Source organism: Leucoraja erinacea, chromosome 1 (genome assembly GCF_028641065.1).
Source record: "Leucoraja erinacea ecotype New England chromosome 1, Leri_hhj_1, whole genome shotgun sequence".
Classification (NCBI taxonomy): Eukaryota; Metazoa; Chordata; class Chondrichthyes; order Rajiformes; family Rajidae; genus Leucoraja; species Leucoraja erinaceus.
In genome coordinates, this window is record NC_073377.1 from 55,841,574 (window position 1) to 55,860,242 (window position 18,669).

The following is an 18,669-nucleotide window of genomic DNA, read 5'->3' on the forward strand; positions in this document are numbered from 1 at the left end:
CATCTGCCATGCATTTGCCCACTCACCCAACCTATCCAAGTCAACTTGCAGCCTCCTAGCATCCTCCTCACAGCTAACACTGTCCCCCAGCTTCGTGTCATCCGCTAACTTGGAGATGTTGCATCCAATTCCCTCATCCAGATCATTAATATATATTGTAAATAGCTGGGGTCCCAGCACTGAGCCTTGCGGTACCCCACTAGTCACTGCCTGCCATTCTGAAAAGGACCTGTTTACTCCTACGCTTTGCTTCCTGTCAGCCAGCCAGTTCTCTATCCACATCAATACTGAACCCCCAATACCGTGTGCTTTATGTTTGTATACTAATCTCTTATGTGGGACCTTGTCGAAAGCCTTCTGAAAGTCCAGATATAACACATCCACTGGTTCTCCCTTACCCACTCTACTAGTTACAGCCTCGAAAAATTCTATAAGATTCATCAGACATGATTTACCTTTCATAAATCCATGCTGACTTTGTCCAATGATTTCACCACTTTCCAAATGTGCTGCTATCCCATCTTTAATAACTGACGCCAGAATTTTCCCCACCACCGATGTTAGACTAACTGGTCTGTAATTCCCCGTTTTCTCTCTCTCTTCCTTTTTAAAAAGTGGGGTTACATTAGCTACCCTCCAGTCCTCAGGAACTACCCCAGAATCGAAAGAGTTTTGAAAAATTATCACTAATGCATCCACTATTTCTGCGGCTACTTCCTTAAGTACTCTGGGATGCAACTTATCTGGCCCTGGGGATTTATCGGCCTTTAATCCATTCAATTTACCTAACACCACTTCCCGGCTAACCTGGATTTCACTCAGTTCCTCCATCTCATTTAACCCCCGGTCCCTTGCTATTTCCGGCAGATTATTTATGTCTTCCTTAGTGAAGACAGAACCAAAGTAGTTATTCAATTGGTCTGCCATGTCCTTGTTCCCCATGATCAATTTGCCTGTTTCTGACTGCAAGGGACCTACATTTGTTTTAACTAATCTTTTCCTCTTCACATATCTATAAAAACTTTTGCAGTCAGTTTTTATGTTCCCTGCCAGTTTTCTTTCATAATCTATTTTCTCTTTCCTAATTAAGCCTTTTGTCCTTCTCTGCTGGACTCTGAATTTCTCCCAGTCCTCTGGTAGGCTGCGTGTTCTGGCTAATCCGTACGCTTCATCTTTTGTTTTGATACTATCCCTGATTTCCCTTGTTATCCACGGATGCACTATCTTCCCTGATTTATTCTTTTGCCAAACTGGGATGAACACTTGTTGTAGTTCATCCATGCAGTTTTTAAATGCCTTCCATTGCATATCCACCATCAACCCTTTAAGAATAATTTGCCAGTCTATCTTGGCCAATTCACATCTCATACCCTCAAAGTCACCTTTCTTAAGTTCAGAACCATTGTTTCTGAATTAACAATGTCACTCTCCATCCTAATGAAGAACTCAACCATATTATGGTCACTCTTGTCCAAGGGGCCACACACAACAAGACTGCTAACTAACCTTTCCTCATTACTCAATACCCAGTCTGGAATAGCTTGCTCCCTCGCTGGTTCCTCTACATGTTGGTTTAGAAAACTATCCCGCATACATTCCAAGAAATCCTCTTCCTCAGCACCCCTGCCAATTTGATTCACCTGATCTATATGTAGATTGAAGTCATCCATTATAATTGTTTTACCTTTGTTGCACGCATTTCTAATTTCCTGTTCGATGTCATCCCCAACTCCACTACTACTGTTAGGTGGCTGGTACACAAGACCCACCAGCGTTTTCTGCCCCTTAGTGTTTCGCAGCTTTACACATATCGATTCCACATCCTCCAAACTAATGTCCTTCCTTTCTATTGCATTAATCTCCTCTCTAACCAGCAACGCTACCCCACCTCCTTTTCCTTTCTGTCTATCCCTCCTGAATATTGAATATCCCTGGATGTTCAGCTCACACCCTTGGTCACCCTGGAGCCATGTCTCCGTGATCCCAACTATATTATAATCATTAATAACTATCTGCACATTCAACTCATCCACCTTATTACGAATGCTCCTTGCATTAAGATACAAAGCCTTCAGGCTTGTTTTTACAACACTCTTACCCCTTATACAATTATGTTGAAAAGTGGCCTTTTTTGATTTTTGCCCTGGATTTGTCTGCCTGCCACTTTTACTTTTCACTTTGCTACCTATTGCTTCTACCCTCATTTTACACCCCTCTGCCTCTCTGCTCTTGCACCCATCCCCCTGCCACATTAGTTTAAATCCTCCCCGACAGCACTAGCAAACACTCCCCAAGGACATTGGTTCCATTCCAGCCCAGGTGCAGACCGTCCTGTTTGTACTGGTCCCACCTACCCCAAAACTGGTTCCAATGCCCTATTGCACCACAAGCCACGTGTTCATCTGCAATATCCTCCTATTTCTACTCTGACTAGCCCGTGGCACTAGTAGTAATCCAGAGATTATTACCTTTGATGTCCTACTTTTAAGTTTATCTCCTAGCTCCCTAAATTCACCTTGTAGGACCTGATCCCTTTTTTTACCTATATCGTTGGTGCCAATATGCACCACGACAACTGGCTGTTCACCCTCCCCCTCCAGAATGTTCTGCAGCCGTTCAGTGATATCCCTGACCCTTGCACCAGGGATGCAACATACCATCCTGGAGTCTCGTTTGTGGCCGTAGAAACGCCAATCTATTCCCCTTACAATTGAATCCCCTATTCCTATTAAGTGTACTTTAGGTGCGATTTTGGTAAGGAAGAGTTTGATGATTCTAAACCACAGCAGTTTTTGTAAAAGGTACAGTCTGTCTGGCATTTGGAGTTTGCTTGGTCATGCTGGGTGGAAAGGCACATTTCCCTATGCACTACGGCTTTATGGGTCTTTGATTCTAGCTGCTGTTGCACAACAGGTACTATAATCATTATCTGTGGCTGCAATGCAACAGGGAGGGTGCAGAGAAGGACAGCCTTCTAGATGAGAAAAGGGAAGATATGGATGAACATCTCCCTGAGGACGACATAGCCTGTTTCCCCATGGAGTATTTAGAGGACGTTTATTTGTCCACTCGTTAGAACCAATGCATAAGATGCAATGATTTCACAATGCAGTCCTTGCTGAAGTATGCAAAATATTCCAGTCACAACTAAAATCATAGTCATTTGAGTTGCTAATAATGGCTGCTAATGGGCCTGTCCCACTTTGGCGACTTTTTAGGGGATTGCAGGAGACTATGCAGTCGCCACATGTTCGTGGGCGGTTGCCGGGGAGTTGCCTTCATGGTCGTGAGGAGTTTCCGCATTCTGGGAACTAGTTGTGGCCTCACTGTGAATTTTTCAACATGTTAAATTTTTGTTGAATAATATGTTGAAAAATTAGCGGCGACGAGAATGAAGCCACCATGGAGAGTAAAGATAATTCTCGTGCCGTAGGTGGGTTGCCAGGAGGTTCTAGTGGGTTGCCAGGAGGTCAAAGGTTCTCATAGGTTCTTGTAGGTTGTAGCCGGTGCTGATCGGTGAATTTCATTGGCTCATTGGGGAAAAAAAAAGTAAGCAGTAGTTTTCAGAACAAAGGGTAACTGACCGGTAATGTTAAACGTCCGCCGAGCTTCACAACCGTGTATCTCTGGCTTCTTAAATGTTGGCTGGCTTCTTAAAAGTTGTCTCCATTCCCACTCCCCCTTTTCCCCCCTCCCCCCCCCCCCCCCCTCTCTTTTAAAGGACTTACCGTACACTGTGCTTTCACCGTCTTAATTACAGCGCCAACCTTCCTGTTCATCGCGGTGTGTGTCTGTATCACCTTGTCTTTGCACCGTGTGAATTTCAGACAATGCTGCCCCCCGCTTGCCCTGTCCCCCGCCAGCGATGTGTGTGTGTGTGCGTGTGTTCCACTCTGACAGTCGCCGTTCCAGTTGCCCGTTTTTCAGACGAGGGAAAAATCGCCTAAATGGGAAAGGCCCATAAGGCTACACTTTCCACCAATTTTTATTCATTGCCCGCCTGCCAAATTATTTAAGGGAAGTCATGGGTGCTACACGAGAGCTGTGTACATTTCACTGACTCTTGGATGAGAATAATAGAGACCAAGCATGTAGCTTTGCTGGTACTTTATGTTTCCCAATATTGCCGTCTGACATTGACTGGTCCGCTGATGCAATGCCTAAACAGCAAGATGTACGACAACTGGAACACATTCCTGAATGTCCAGCTGGTGCATTACCATGCCCACAACTTTATCCTGGCCAATGTCCAGTAATGTGACTTCAGTTATGTAACTACATTCATTGAGGCATTCCTTGACACCATAGATATTTGAGATGCCTCGACTGGATGTGATATAATTTTATATAATTTCATAGCAAAAGGATTTGGGTATAGGAGCAGGGAGGTTCTACTGCAGTTGTACAGGGTCTTGGTGAGACCACACCTGGAATATTGCGTACAGTTTTGGTCTCCTAATCTGAGGAAGGACATTCTTGCCATAGAGGGAGTACAGAGACAGTTCACCAGACTGATTCCTGGGACGTCAGGACTTTCATATGAAGAAAGACTGGATAGACTCGGCTTGTACACGCTAGAATTTAGAAGATTGAGGGGGGATCTTATAGAAACTTACAAAATTCTTAAGGGGTTGGACAGGCTAGATGCAGGAAGATTGTTCCCGATGTTGGGGATGTCCAGAACAAGGGGTCACAATTTAAGGATAAGGGGGAAGCCTTTTAGGATCGAGATGAGAAAAACATTTTTCACACAGAGAGTGGTGAATCTGTGGAATTCTCTGTCACAGAAGGTACTTGAGGCCAGTTTATTGGCTATATTTAAGAGGGAGTTAGATGTGGCCCTTGTGGCTAAAGGGATCAGGGGGTATGGAGAGAAGGCAGGGATGGGATACTGAGTTGGATGATCAGCCATGATCATATCGAATGGTGGTGCAGGCTCGAAGGGCCAAATGGTCTACCCCTGCACCTATTTTCTATGTTTCTATGTTTCTATCTTCCTCTTGATTTCCCCACTCTGGGTAAAAAAAAAACATGCATTTCCCCTCATGAGCTTCTTCTTATCGAGTCCACATCAAGATTAGAAATTGTCCAGCCAGAGCTGAACACACTTCTCAGAGTGTGCATACAGTGAATGTCATGTAGCAGCTGTGTTAAAGTATGTGCTTTCATTTTTGCTCTATTCTTGGCCTCTCGAGTTCATGTTGCGCAAAGTGAGAAAATGTCAATGAAAGACAGAGTTGCAACTACAGCATTTTCAGTTTGTTATTTTGAAAGTGTTGTTGAGGTTCAAGTCGGATATGAGAAGGTGGTTTAGTATTAGAATACTAATCTCCTGTCTGTACTTTGGACTATGGTATCATCATTGATCTGCACTTTGCTGTTGGGCATGATAGCCAGGGGAACTTTACCTGTGCCTGTTCATCGCAGTAGCTGCTGTAAGCACTAATTTTACTCTGTTTACAAAAGAGAGGCTAGGTTGCCCGTGGGTCTATCACCATATGTTTGGATGATGTGCGTGTATCTGAACCTTGGATAACATGGTGTATTTGTAACATAGAATGAATGCAGACTATGAAATGTGGTTGTGAAGCTTGGAATACTAACGTGGTAAAACAAATGAATATTTGGTCAGAGTTCTGACCGATGTTTGTTTAGGGATGGTTAGTAGTTGAGTGATGTGGGTATGGTGCATTGACTTGTGGTGTGTCATTTAAAGGTGCACTACGTACTTTTGTGAACCCCTTCTGTATCCTTAGACGCTACCCACTGAACACATTCCCTCCTGTGAGGTGCTGCTTTTGCCTGAAGTTGCAATTGTATCCGAAAGGAACACCTGCTACATTGATAATGTCCCTTCTTGAATGAGTAGCAGGCTGGCTTTAAGAACTGCAAGCAAAGTTGAACTCTTGAACGCAAGAAAATGGGCTGACTGCCAATGTGCTGTGACAAATGACAGTTAGTGCTGGTTGGATGCTAAAATCATGCTCACAAGATGGAACACACGGTGCACTGGGTCAAATGATTAATACAACAGTGCTGCTTATCCCTAATTACTAGCATTTCTACTGTGCCTGTTGGCATTTTGGTAATACTTTCAAAGGATTAGAGCCTGCTATGGGACATTGTCTAAACTCTTTGATTTATGGGTGAAAATAGCCTTATGGTTATAATAGAAGAGCTAATGACCAATTGAGAATTGTTGACTGAGCTGGAACAATGGAACTGTTAACTGTTGCAAAATGCATTGTATTTCAGTCTGATACGCCTTTCAAGAGGTCGTTTACACCTATGGACTATGCCAGCCAAGCACGATTAGGGCGGGCTTCCTTTACAGGTAAATGAGCAACATTGTGCTAATCATACTTTATCGAAATTGGCGTGTGGGAATTTGAATTCTGTCCCTCTGGTAATATTGAAATATAACATCTGCCAAAAAGACCTACATGGATTTTAACCATTTAACTGGCAGAAGATGAAAATCAAAAAAACTGCTGATACTGGAAATCTGACACAAAAGCATACACTGCTGGAAACCCTCAGCAAGTCAGGCAGCATCTGTGGAATGAAAAATAATACATATTTCAGGTCTGAGATCCTTTGTCAGAATTCAGAGCAGCTTTGGAATATTTCCCAGTGTCCATTACTGACACGTTTAGAATCAAAATTGATTTTAATCAAAGTGGAAGCAAAAGCCATTTGACATTACCAGTGCCTTAACTTTTTTTTACAGACCGTGCTGGTATTGGTGTGACTGGCATCAGCTTAGGAATTTCTGCCTCTAGTTCCAATTATCACACTGATTTCGTACATCATCATCACCACCTGTCAAACCAGCCGCCCGCAGAAGGAGATGAGGAAGAATATCGAACAATGTGGGGTACTGATACATAATTCTTGTCAAATAATATAGAGCAATTTAATTCCTTTCAGGAGAAAAGTGCGTTGTTAAGATAACAAATAATTATTATGTTAGGATGAAACCAATTGTTACCTCTATAATCTTAAGAGACAATATAAACCTGTAAGCTGAGGATATGGTAAATTTTGAGTTTCTAGGTGTCGGCTCATATTAGTGTCCTTAAATAGCCGAAATTTTGGAGAAGATTTTAGTTGTGTTGTTAATTCATGTGTTACGTATTTCGCCTTTGGGAACTGTAAAGATGTCTCACCAACACATCGTGTCTTTACTAATAGTTTATTGATAGTTCACAAGCATTGCTGTTCTAGCTGTACGTGGTCTGTCACCAGAGCTAGAGAGAGAGAACTATGGGTGGGGAGGTTGCAATTATACATCTAATAAGGGGAGTGGTTAGTAGTGGTGAGGTCACTATGTTAAAGGTACATGCACTAGTCATCTACATCCTTCCCCTTAGAAACAAAGCAATACAGTAGTGACTGATCGACCACGTCTCATGCGCTACAAGCAGGTAAACAAACAGTTAAACAGCTAAGCAAAATCACCATACCGGACAGGCGGCTTAACCAGCCTGCCAGACCGGGTGCGTAGTTCGCCACCTCCCTCTTCTGCAGGAACAGCAGGAGCCGGAGCCGGGGAACCATGAGGAGAAGGAGCATGCGGAGGCAGTGGAGCGGGCGCAGGCACAGCGGCGGGCGGAGTGGTGGGTGAACGAGGGCTGGGCGGCGGAGAGGGTGGCTGGAACAACTGAGAAGGCAGGGAGCGAGGCATCCGTGGAGCCGCTGGAAGTGTAGCGGACAAGGGAGGGGAAAAAGGATCAGCAGGCGGAGGAGGGGGCTCGTTGACAAGCAGCAGATGTTGGCGGGAGCGGCGATAGATGGTACCATCGTGATCGACCAGGTAAGACCGCGGCGAACCAGCATCACCGACGACCGTGGCGAGCTTGGAGTGACCGGAGGTGGTCTGCATCCGGACGATTTGGCCGGGAAACAGACGTGGCAAAGGGCGGCAGGACCGGTCATGGGAGCGCTTTTGCACGTCGTGTTTGGTGGCAATGCGCTCCTGGACTGCAGCGGGCTGGAGGACAGCGGGCGCGAGGGACTGCTGGGCTACAGGGAGCGGAGGGCGAGTTTTGCGAGCCATCAGCCGCTGAGCAGGCGAGCCCAGGGCAGAGTCGCGGGAGATGTTGCGAAGATTGAGGAGGGCCAGGTAGAAATCAGATTTAGACAGTCTGCAGTGCTCCAGCAAGTCCTTAGCACTGCGGACAGCGCGTTCCGCCAGGCCGTTGCTCTGCGGGTACTCGGGACTGCTGGTATAATGCTGGAAGTTCCAACGGGTAGCGAAGCGCTGAAACTCGGCACTGGTGAACTGGCTGCCGTTGTCGGATTGGAGGCGAGCTGGGGAGCCGAAAGTGGCGAAGTGGCAGCGCAGCTTCCCGATGACAGCCGAGGAGGTGAGTGAGTGTAGCTGGTCGACCTCAAACCAGTTGGAATAAGAGTCAACGAGGACCAGGAAGTGTAAAGATGTCTCACCAACACATCGTGTCTTTACTAATAGTTTATTGATAGTTCACAAGCATTGCTGTTCTAGCTGTACGTGGTCTGTCACCGGAGCTAGAGAGAGAGAACTATGGGTGGGGAGGTTGCAATTATACATCTAATAAGGGGAGTGGTTAGTAGTGGTGAGGTCACTATGTTAAAGGTACATACACATGTCATCTACAGGAACTAATTGAACTACATGCTACGCCTGGTAACATGACACTTATATATTGGCCCTACGTTTTCTTTTGTCTACAGTTCATTCAAGAACTCACTATCTGGATGATTCATCATCAATTAAATTCATTAAATGTAACTAAATTGAGATAATGAAGCTTTGAGCTTCCTACAAAAATTATATCCTTCAATATATAATCATTTTTTAATGAAATAAATTGAGTTGTAGAACCAGGGTAGCCTATCCTTTAAAAAATGCTGACATGAAGCTATATTTTCAATTTTTAATCTTAGTTTCAGTGACTAGTTAAGTTGATCTATTTACCTGTACACGTCTCCGTAGAATATGGTGAGCCTTTACTTTAGTGCATCCCATAAAAATAATTTTGCTTGGTTTTGAATCTAATGACTCGCCACTAGAATCAAAATAGAAAAAAAGTTGAGGACTTTCCTCAATAATGCAGGTCTAGGATTTTTCAATCTGTGACTCTGTTTGCTGTAGACCATCTTAAAAAAAACTGCTCCCTAAGATCCAGCATTGCCAAGGTTATGGACTCCTTGTTGCTGATTGTCATTGTTTGCTATCAAACATCCTTGGTGTTTAGCAACAATAACACCATCAAAATGAATGTCCCATTTTCATAACCTCGTAGGCAGCAAATAGCTTTGCTAATTGGCTGCTGTAAATTACTCAATATAATCAATGCAAAAAGAATCACGGGGGAGTTGATGGGCTTGAATGAGAGAGTACAAGTGGGGTACGGGGAAATAAAATCACGGGGAATAGAACTAATAGGTTTGCTCACCAGGCTACAAGGGCCTCCTACGTTGTTTTAAGAATGATTCATGTTTGTCTGAAAGTAACAGCCACGACTAGTTCAGTAATTTAAATAATTAATTAAGCTGAAATTGCATAAAGTATATATTTGTCATCATTTTACGATCCATTGGTTTGAGCAATTGAGGGGACGGTGAGTTTGATCCTGTCAGCTGTCAAGGGGTTCTAATGCCATAAAACTTACTTCAGTGTGGGAGTTGTATTGGACTCCCACATGTCCACATTCTGCTGCAACATGACCTTGTGGTCAGCGAACAGATTTCTCAGAGATCTTCGGTTTCCTCCCACACTCCAAAGACGTTCAGGTTTGTTTGTTAATTGGCATACATGTAACATTGTGCCTAGTGTGTGTAGGGTAGTGTTAATGTGCAGGGATCGTTAGTCGGTGAGGACTTGATGGGCCGAAGGGCTTGTTGACCCGCTGTATAACTAAACTAAACTCAATTTCATTGTTCCATTTCAGGACAGGTGACAATAAAACACTCTTGACACTCCAATAAAGTTTATTCTCACCTGTTTCTCTCATTTTAATCATTATAGGACCACAAGTACATCTCCAGTCCAAAACCTTCAACCGATTTCCAACAAATTCAAAAAAGCGATCACAGGTGGTTTCGTAGGTACAGTAAGTCCACTGACTGGAGAAATGAGACTACAGAGGTGACAAAGACAATGTGAGGGCACAGACAACACTCGGAAGACACCCGACTTAAAGAAAACAAGATGAAAATCCAAAGAGTTTGAAGTGAAAAGACTTGCTTCAATGATCCTCAATGGTTTCAAACAATTAATGATACACTAATGAGTATTAGTTGTCTTCCTATTAATTAATATCCTATTAACTATTATAAAATATTAATTAATATTTTAAGCAAACTATGCAACCAAAGCATTTTTTTTACAGGAACTCTCCAGGTAATTTTTCAGGACTTTAGGTAATTCACTCTGGGATTGTAGCATTTGCAGATATCCTATTGGAAAACCTGACTCCATAGGTAGAGACAGACAGGATTGGTGTTGGGGTAGCGTGTGGGGTTGGTCTGTTACACCCGGGCAACTGCCTGAGCTTGCACATACTGAGCGGCAGGAAACTCAATCCTCTGACATGAGAAGCTAGCTCCACACTGCCTTACATCTTTATTCTGTGACCCTTTCATTGGTTCTAATATACTGTTAATACCTCAATAGGTAACCTACAGAAAGGCAACTAGTTAGTACATCATGTGTTAACTAAAACAGAATAGTTATTGTTGAAACTTTATGCTTATTGAATGCAATGTGAGCAAGCTAAAAGGAAATATTTAGTTTGTAGTTAAGCTACAGAAATGCATTTTTTCCCTTTTTTGACGAATACAACATGTTGTAGATTATCAGTATGCAAAGACAAATTTATGGCATGCATTTGCCATTTTTCTCAAATTTCACTGAGGCTACATGAGTTTTATTTTATTTATATTATTTATAAATGAAAAATATGTTTCTAAGGTATTTTAATAATGTCTTGCACATTTCATTCCCAAATGTATTTAATATTACGTAATCTATTTATTGTATATTGTATTCAAATACTCTATGCAATGACAACAACGGAGCTCGTAAACACTGGAAGCCAATAACCTTTCCCTGTAATTTGTTCAAATTTTATCATGTTGTGATTGAATGGTGGATTCAAATTTTAAATTGATCACTCAATCCTAATTCATTAGGCCAAATCTTACTGAAGAAGGGCATCTTGCTCAAAGTGCTTTCAATTAGGAATCATATTTTCCTATGGTGAAGATAAATGGACAATTGTTATTCTATGTTCGTTCTTCTGGGTGAGATGCTAACTGCGTTTCGTTGTCTCTGTACTGTACACTGCACAATGACAATAAAGATTGCACCTGAATCTGAATCTGACAATTAATGGGCGAGCTAGCTTAAAAAAGAGAAATGCCAAGGATGAGATGCTATTTGTACAAAGTAACATAAATCAATCATCGAGCATTGGGAATGTGCAACAGCATATTTTCAATTTTCACAACAGGTTGGCTGATTTGTGTACTAATATCTGCATCAGTTTGTTTTATTCTTGTTCAACTTTGTTTAATTTTCCAGAAAGATTTGGCCCATGATTTAAAAAAGAGATGGTGAAGTGAGGATCAACTGTTTTTTGTAATTGGTCGAGACAAGTTTTGATTGTGTTTTGAAGCATTAATTTGCCAAATTTAGTTTGGAACTGTGCGCGTGTAGATACAGTGATTTTAAAATGTACAGTTTGTGATATTGGCAGATGAATATTTAATTCATTTGTATGATATTCCTCTGCTACTTATTTTAGTTGAGTATTTCCATTGCCTCTGTTGAAGCAGAACACCTTTCACAGAAATTACAGTATGTGTTTTTAAGTGTCTTTACCATCATTGTAAACTCTGACCACCATTGTAATCTCTGACTAATACTGTTTGGGTTTTATGGCGAGTCATAAAATATGTTTTTATAGATACAAAATAATTTTGTTATTTCAGAAATCTTTCTTTGATTCCTTGTGTAAATAAACAATGTTTCATGATCCAATAAGAACTAGCTTCTGCATTTATTTTTACTTAGATGAAAAGTAGATACAATTTCTCAGCGATACAAGTAGAGATGTGTGTACACCTAATGAATAATAACTTGGTGTCACTTTGGTTCAATTGGCGTTCTGTTTGCAAAGGTCAAAGATTTTCAGTGCAAAGATCACCATGTTATCTAAGACATAGATTAATGCAGAGAGACTGCTCAAGATAGGAAAGCTTTAGCGGGACATGGGACAAATGCAGGCGGGTGGATCAAGCATAGTTGTGGCATCTTGGTCGACTTGACCAAAAGGCCTGTTTCCATGCCGTATGACCTTATGATTCAATGTACCTTGGTAGGAATTCTAAACTTGGCCCCATTTCCATGAATTAAATATTGAAGTCATTACTAAAGCTAGTTTATGGTTCACTACTGATTTATTAAGCGCTTTAAGATGTACTTGCAGCAATATTAATTATACAGAAACATTGTTTTTGCAGAAAAATTAGTACAGTACAGCCTGATTTGCTGGGCTTGTCCCACACCCTGCTGTTAGTAACACATTACATGTGTCCTGTCAGTCAAGGCAGGGCTGTAGGAGGGTTTACCTGGCAAGACAGGCATAGTTGAGCTGCATTTAGCGCTGCATCTCTGCGCTGGCTGTGTGCCTGGGGGCACCGCTCCCATCTGACTCCTGACGTCCCTTGGGGGGGGGGGGGGGGGGGCGACACTTGGGAAGGGACGGGGATGGTCCAGTGGCGGTTCAGCAGCGATTGCGGCGCCTGAGACCCGGGTTCAGTCCTGGCTGCAGATGAGGCGCAGGTCTGTGTCCGTGCCTTGGCATGGCTGCCGAGAGTTGTCATCGCTTGTGACCTTTGACAAATCCCATGATTCCTTATGTTTTTCGGAATACCGAACTCGCTTATTGAGGTGTTAAATTAAAATCATATAAATGATTTGGATATAAAAGTAGACAGGTTGGTGAGTAAGTTTGTAGCGGGATATAGATCAAAGTATACAGCGGGATATAGATCATTTAACGACATGGGCTGAAGCTAGCGTTCAGGGAGTTGTGCAAACTCCTCACCGACAGCACCGGAGGTCAGGATCGAACTGGGATCTCTGGCGCAGCTGCACCGCTGTGTCGCCCCTTCTGTGTGATGCGATGTGTGGCGACGGCAAGCGGCCCCTAACGTCAGTGTTTCCTGCAGGAAGCCTTTGTTTATAAAGACCCCAGTCGCCTTTTTAATGAAAAACTTAACCCACTCTCGCCTCCAAAGGTAGAAACAAAGAACTGCAGAGGCAGGTTTATACACAAAAGGACACAGAGTGCGGGAGTAGGTCCTCGAACGGCTGTCCCTCTACCCCAATGGACACATAGTTTATACAACCACTTCATACCAGTGAATTGGTCTATTAAACTTCCATTCGCCGCCAGCCCTCGCATTTCTGCTACCGAACCCACAATTTAAATAGGTTGAATTTTATTTTCAGAATTTGAAAGTATGGGCCCTGTGTCTGAACTCGCAATCAACAGTGATCTCAACCAAAGATCTTTGATCTCAACCCTGACCCTGGACTCCACTCTCATTTCTCTCAGGGCGGCTTGAAATCAGTTCTCTGCTGCGAGAAGGGAGAAACGCGACAACACTGGCAAACATCATGTGGCCAAAACTCAGGGAACGCCTTCAAGCGGCGATGACTCGCACTCTGGTTGGGAAACCCTTGCGCACTTTGCTGTTGTAGGAGTTGCAATGCTCTAGTAACTAGTGGAAACTCTGGTGACAGTTTGATAAGAATGAGGACGGCTCATTAGAGCCCTTCCCACTCTCCAGTCCACACAGCACTTTCCCTTCCCTCTCCCTTCCCCGAGCGGGCCGGGATGGTGGTGCTGGTGTCCGGCGCTTTGCTGGCAGCCGCGATCCTCACTCTCCTGGTTCTCATCGCTTTCCACTTGCTCGGCAATTATGTCCGAACGTGGTACAAGCTGAAGCGCATCCCCGGGCTCAGCCCGACATTACCGATATTGGGCAACGCATTGCTCTTCAAACCCAGCGGCGAAGGTAAGATTTCCCAGCGACGGCCTGCAAACAGCGAGTGCCATTTAACACAACATACTTCATTTCGCCCAGCTGAGTTCCTCCAGCGGATCTCCTTTCATCCAGGTTCCGGCATCTGAACTCTCTTGTGCTCCCGAATTATTTTTTTGATACTTCGTGTAACGAGATTTCGTCCCAGTCCCAGATCTTTGAGCAGGAGCACTCTTTGAATTATTTATGCAATCAGTGTTTAAATTTCAGTAAAGAACGAGGTTGTGTAATATCTGTAGGAAATAACTGCAGATGCTGGTTCAAATCGAAGGTAGACACAAAATTCTGGAGTAACTCAGCGGGACAGGCAGTATCTCTGGAGAGAAGGAGTGGTTGACGTTTCGGGTCGTGACCCTTCCACAGACCTTCAGCCTGAGGTTGTGTAATATACAGGAACTGATTGCTTTGGTTCTTGACCATCGAGGAACTCCAAATATTGTAAGACACAATTTAATAATTTAGTATAAGTAGTTCTGCACTAAGGCGTGCTTCAATAATTGTGAATTAGATATAGACAATAGGTGCAGGAGTAGGCCATTCGGGCCTTCGATGTGATCATGGCTGACATAGAAACATAGAAATTAGGTGCAGGAGTAGGCCATTCGGCCCTTCGAGCCTGCACCGCCATTCAATATGATCATGGCTGATCATCCAACTCAGTATCCCGTACCTGCCTTCTCTCCATACCCCCTAATCCCCTTAGCCACAAGGGCCACATCTAACTCCCTCTGACCATCCACAATCAGTTCCTGCCTTCTCCCCATATCCTCTGACTCCGCTATCTTTAAGATAATGCGAGTGATGAATTTGGGAACATTATTTGCATTACACGGGTCAAATTAGTTATCAAGCGATTTTGATACAGAGCAAGAGAGAACCACTTACTAGTAAATTGACTAGCAGGAAAAAAAGCTGTCTTGGATTTAAAGTATGGTATTGGTTTATTATTGTCACGTGTACCGAAATACAGTGGAAAAACTTTGTGTGCTATCCAGTCAAATTATGCTGTATATGAGTGCATTCAATCTATAAACAAGCATACCAGGTAGTGCAAAAAGAAAAAAATCCCACCGGAGAATATAGTGTGTAAAGTGTTACAGGTACAGGAAAAAGTTCAACAGGCCCACACTGAGGTAGGTTTGGAGATTGGACAATACCATAAGTTTACTAGAAGGGACAAAAAACCTGTTTCCATGTAACCTCCCAGCAGTAATCAGACACCATTGTCTCTTAAGAAACTAACTGCTAATTTAAAGGCAGGTAGCCATTCAAATTGACAAGCAATCGCTTCCATTGACACTCGTTCAATCATACTCTAATAAACAATATAACACATAACATACGAGGAGACTAAGCGAAGGTTGGGTGATCGTTTCGCCGAACACCTCCGCTCAGTCCACAATAACCTACCTGAACTCCCGGTGGCTCAGCACTTCAACCCCCCCTCCCATTCCCAATCCGACCTCTCTGTCCTGGGTCTCCTCCATTGCCAGATTGAGCAACACCGGAAATTGGGGGAACAGCACCTCATATTCCGCCTGGGTTGCCTGCGTCCGGATGGCATGAACGTTGAATTCTCCCAGTTTTGCTAGCCCTTGCTGTCTCCTCCCCTTCCTTAACCCTCGAGCTGTCTCCTTCCATCCCCCCTCCCTCGGGCTCCTCCTCGTCCCTTTTTCCTTCCTTCTACCCCCACATCCCCATCGGTCTGAAGAAGGGTTTCGGCCCGAAACGTCGCCTATTTCCTTCGCTCCATAGATGCTGCTGCACCCGCTGATTTTCTCCAGCATTTTTGTGTAACATATTTAATATTTACTAGACCAAGTGCGGACCCGTTGGGCCCGGTCCCCCAACGCAATATTCCACCACTCACCCATAGCTCTCAACTGTGCGGGCATGGCTGACGGGTTGCCGTTGTGAAGCCAGAGATCCCCGTTGTGACGCGAGTCACGGCAACCCTCCTCCAACTGCACAGGTGTGGCCAGTATGTGGGAGTGCGACTGCGACATTTTTAAAGTTTAAAATGGCAATAACTTGTAAAATATAAAATCAATGTGAACACATCTCATTCTCCCTCTTCAGCCCCCTATTCCCCTCCCCCTTTATGCTCCCTCTCCCCATCCTTCCTCTGCTTCCTCCTCTCACCCCTCCCTCCCCTCCTCTCTGTTCCCCCTCCCCTTATCCATTACCTCGCCAACCCTCTTCCTACCCCTATCCTCCTCCATTCCCCCGCTTCCCCAGCACTCCCTCCCCCCCTCCTCTACCCTCCCTCTTCTTTCCCCTCTCTTCTCCCCCCCTATCCCACCCCCTCACTCACCCTCCTCAACTCCCCCACTGCCTTCCTCTTCCTCTCTCCCCCACTCCCTACCTCCCCCACTTCCACCTCCTCTCCCTCCCTACCCACTCATTCCCTCCTCACCTCCCAAGGATATTGATGTAAACCACCATTGGCCCTGTTTTCTCCACCACTTTGGCAATGAAGTTGTACTTGAGGCGGGGGTTGGCGGGGTAGGATGGGCTGAGCGGCCTGGATCCGGGGGAGGGAGAGGCCGAGGCTGCGGCCTATTCCTTGTCCCTGGTCCCACTCCTCTCCCTCCCCGTGGGCCTGGAGCAGCAACGCCACCGCCGCCAGACCTTGCCCCAGCATCAGTGCCGTGGTCATTTAAAATCCCGCACGCACAGATACCGGGTTCACCGCGCTCGGCCCACATTTTTAAATCCACACGCGCGAATTCATGGCCCACTGCACATGTGCGGTCATTTCAAATCCTGCACATGGCTGACGGGCAGGGCAAGTGGGAAAGTGATGTTTTAAAGTTTAAAATGTCTATAACGTACAATATAACATCAATCTGAACGAAACTTGGCTTATGCACACCGCAGGACAATGGTGAGTAAGGTAGGCCAAAGATTGTAGTGCTATCGTGTACTGTTTTGGCTGTATTTCGGGAACTCACGAGCATACAAACAAACGAACAAACAAACAAACAAATAAGATGAGATCATAGATAGATTAGCTTACACTAACAAAAGTAAACTTTTTTGCTATTGAAAAGACCATTACAGATAGAAATCCTGTGGGTAAGAATAACTTTGTTATTGTGAGTCTGAAACACTTTGGCTCCTATCCCCCTTTCTCCATTGACACACTTGTCTTTATAGAGCAATTTTCCAGAACAAAATATTTCTTAGAAACACAACAATCATGTTATAAGAACTACGTGAAGGTCAAACATCAAAATTTGATCCAGATTCTGACTGTTTACATATTTTGATCTGGGCAGAGAATGAAGATAAATTGGGTAGATCTTCTGGGAATACAGCAAAGTTCAGACAACAGATCCAATTATTCCGAAATCTTAATAGCTTGGCATCAGATCAATCATTGTTATCTGCAAACTTGCTATCCCCTGCATCTTTGTGAGATCAGCCAGATATTACTGGGCATGAGCCCAGTGTGTGACAAGAATATCATTGGTCAGGAACGTGAGTAGGTTTGCAATTGGACCCAGGTTAACAAAATAATGTACAAATAATAACGCAGCAAGGTGATGCCTTCCATAGGTGCCCGCACTACAAAGGGCAAATGCTCCGGGTTGGTACCAAGCTGCGACGCTACTGCTGTCTCTGTTTGTTGTCGTTGGCCTGACTGAGGTCAGTTGACAGGGGAGGTCGACAACATGAGCCCCACCTAGATTGTTCAACTGGACCTTGTATTTGGTCTAATGCTTTGGAATTTCTAGGATGCCTAATGTTTCAAAATTATTGTGAATAAATTTGTGTTGAATTACTTAGATTTTAAGGAAAGGTGAAACTTGGTTGCTTTATAATTCTGCACCATAAAAGTGCTCATTGAATGTCTTTATTGTGTTTTTTTACATTTCCAACCGTTTTCCTTTGGCTCTTTAGACTTCTTTCTTCAGTTGATTGAATTTACGTCCCAATTCAGAGATAAACCATTAATGAAATTATGGTTGGGAACATTACCATTTGTCGTGTTGTTTCATGCAGAGACGGCGGAGGTAAGGACCAGCCAATTAGCCTTCAGTTTTGGGATTCATTTAAAAATGACATCTTTGTTATTAATGCATGAAATATCAATGTTGCTGCTGAAGCTATATTTTTATGCAAAAGGCTTAGATGGGGCAGAATTTGTTTCAAGAGGGTTTTCAAGGCAGCTACTCATCGTGACATTAAGCAAGCCCTGAGTTACTGCAGTATTTTGAAGAAGAGGGTTTTCTGAAATAGTAGGTGGATACTCCGACTTGAAGAAGGGCCAGGTGACTGGTGGAAGATTATTTTGGGAACAGTGATCACAACTCCCTAAGTTTTAAGATGGTTATGAATAAGGATGTTAGGACCTTGCGTGGGAGCACTAAATTAGGGTAAGACAGGTTACAGCATTATTAAGCAGGAGCTAGGAAGAGTAAATTGAGAGCAGTTGTTATTGGGTAGGTCCACAGCTAACACGTGGGAGTTGTTTAAAGGCCAGCTGATTAGAATTTCGGACTGGTATGTTCCAGTAAAGAAGGATAAGGATGGCAAGGTAAGGGAACATTTTTCTTTTTGACC

At 43.8% G+C, this 18,669-nt stretch overlaps 2 protein-coding genes across 5 annotated transcripts in view; both read left to right on the forward strand.

Moving 5' to 3' along the window:
* Positions 1 to 12,044, forward strand: part of LOC129696995 (protein FAM149A-like) — a 93,685-nt gene extending 81,641 nt beyond the window's left edge. For 2 of the 4 annotated variants that reach the window (XM_055635168.1, XM_055635176.1), the window contains exons 14-16: positions 6,256 to 6,334; positions 6,731 to 6,877; positions 10,013 to 12,044. In XM_055635168.1, the coding sequence (XP_055491143.1) occupies positions 6,256 to 6,334; positions 6,731 to 6,877; positions 10,013 to 10,092 (306 nt within the window). In that variant the 3' untranslated portion in view covers positions 10,093 to 12,044. The remainder of the gene's footprint in view (positions 1 to 6,255; positions 6,335 to 6,730; positions 6,878 to 10,012) is intronic. The other 2 variants (XM_055635185.1, XM_055635193.1) reach the window with 1 other exon arrangement.
* Positions 12,045 to 13,431: 1,387 nt separating this feature from the next.
* Positions 13,432 to 18,669, forward strand: part of LOC129697013 (cytochrome P450 4V2-like) — a 42,805-nt gene continuing 37,567 nt past the window's right edge. The window contains exons 1-2 of the mRNA XM_055635204.1: positions 13,432 to 14,073; positions 18,007 to 18,119. Of these exons, the coding sequence (XP_055491179.1) occupies positions 13,893 to 14,073; positions 18,007 to 18,119 (294 nt within the window). The 5' untranslated portion in view covers positions 13,432 to 13,892. The remainder of the gene's footprint in view (positions 14,074 to 18,006; positions 18,120 to 18,669) is intronic.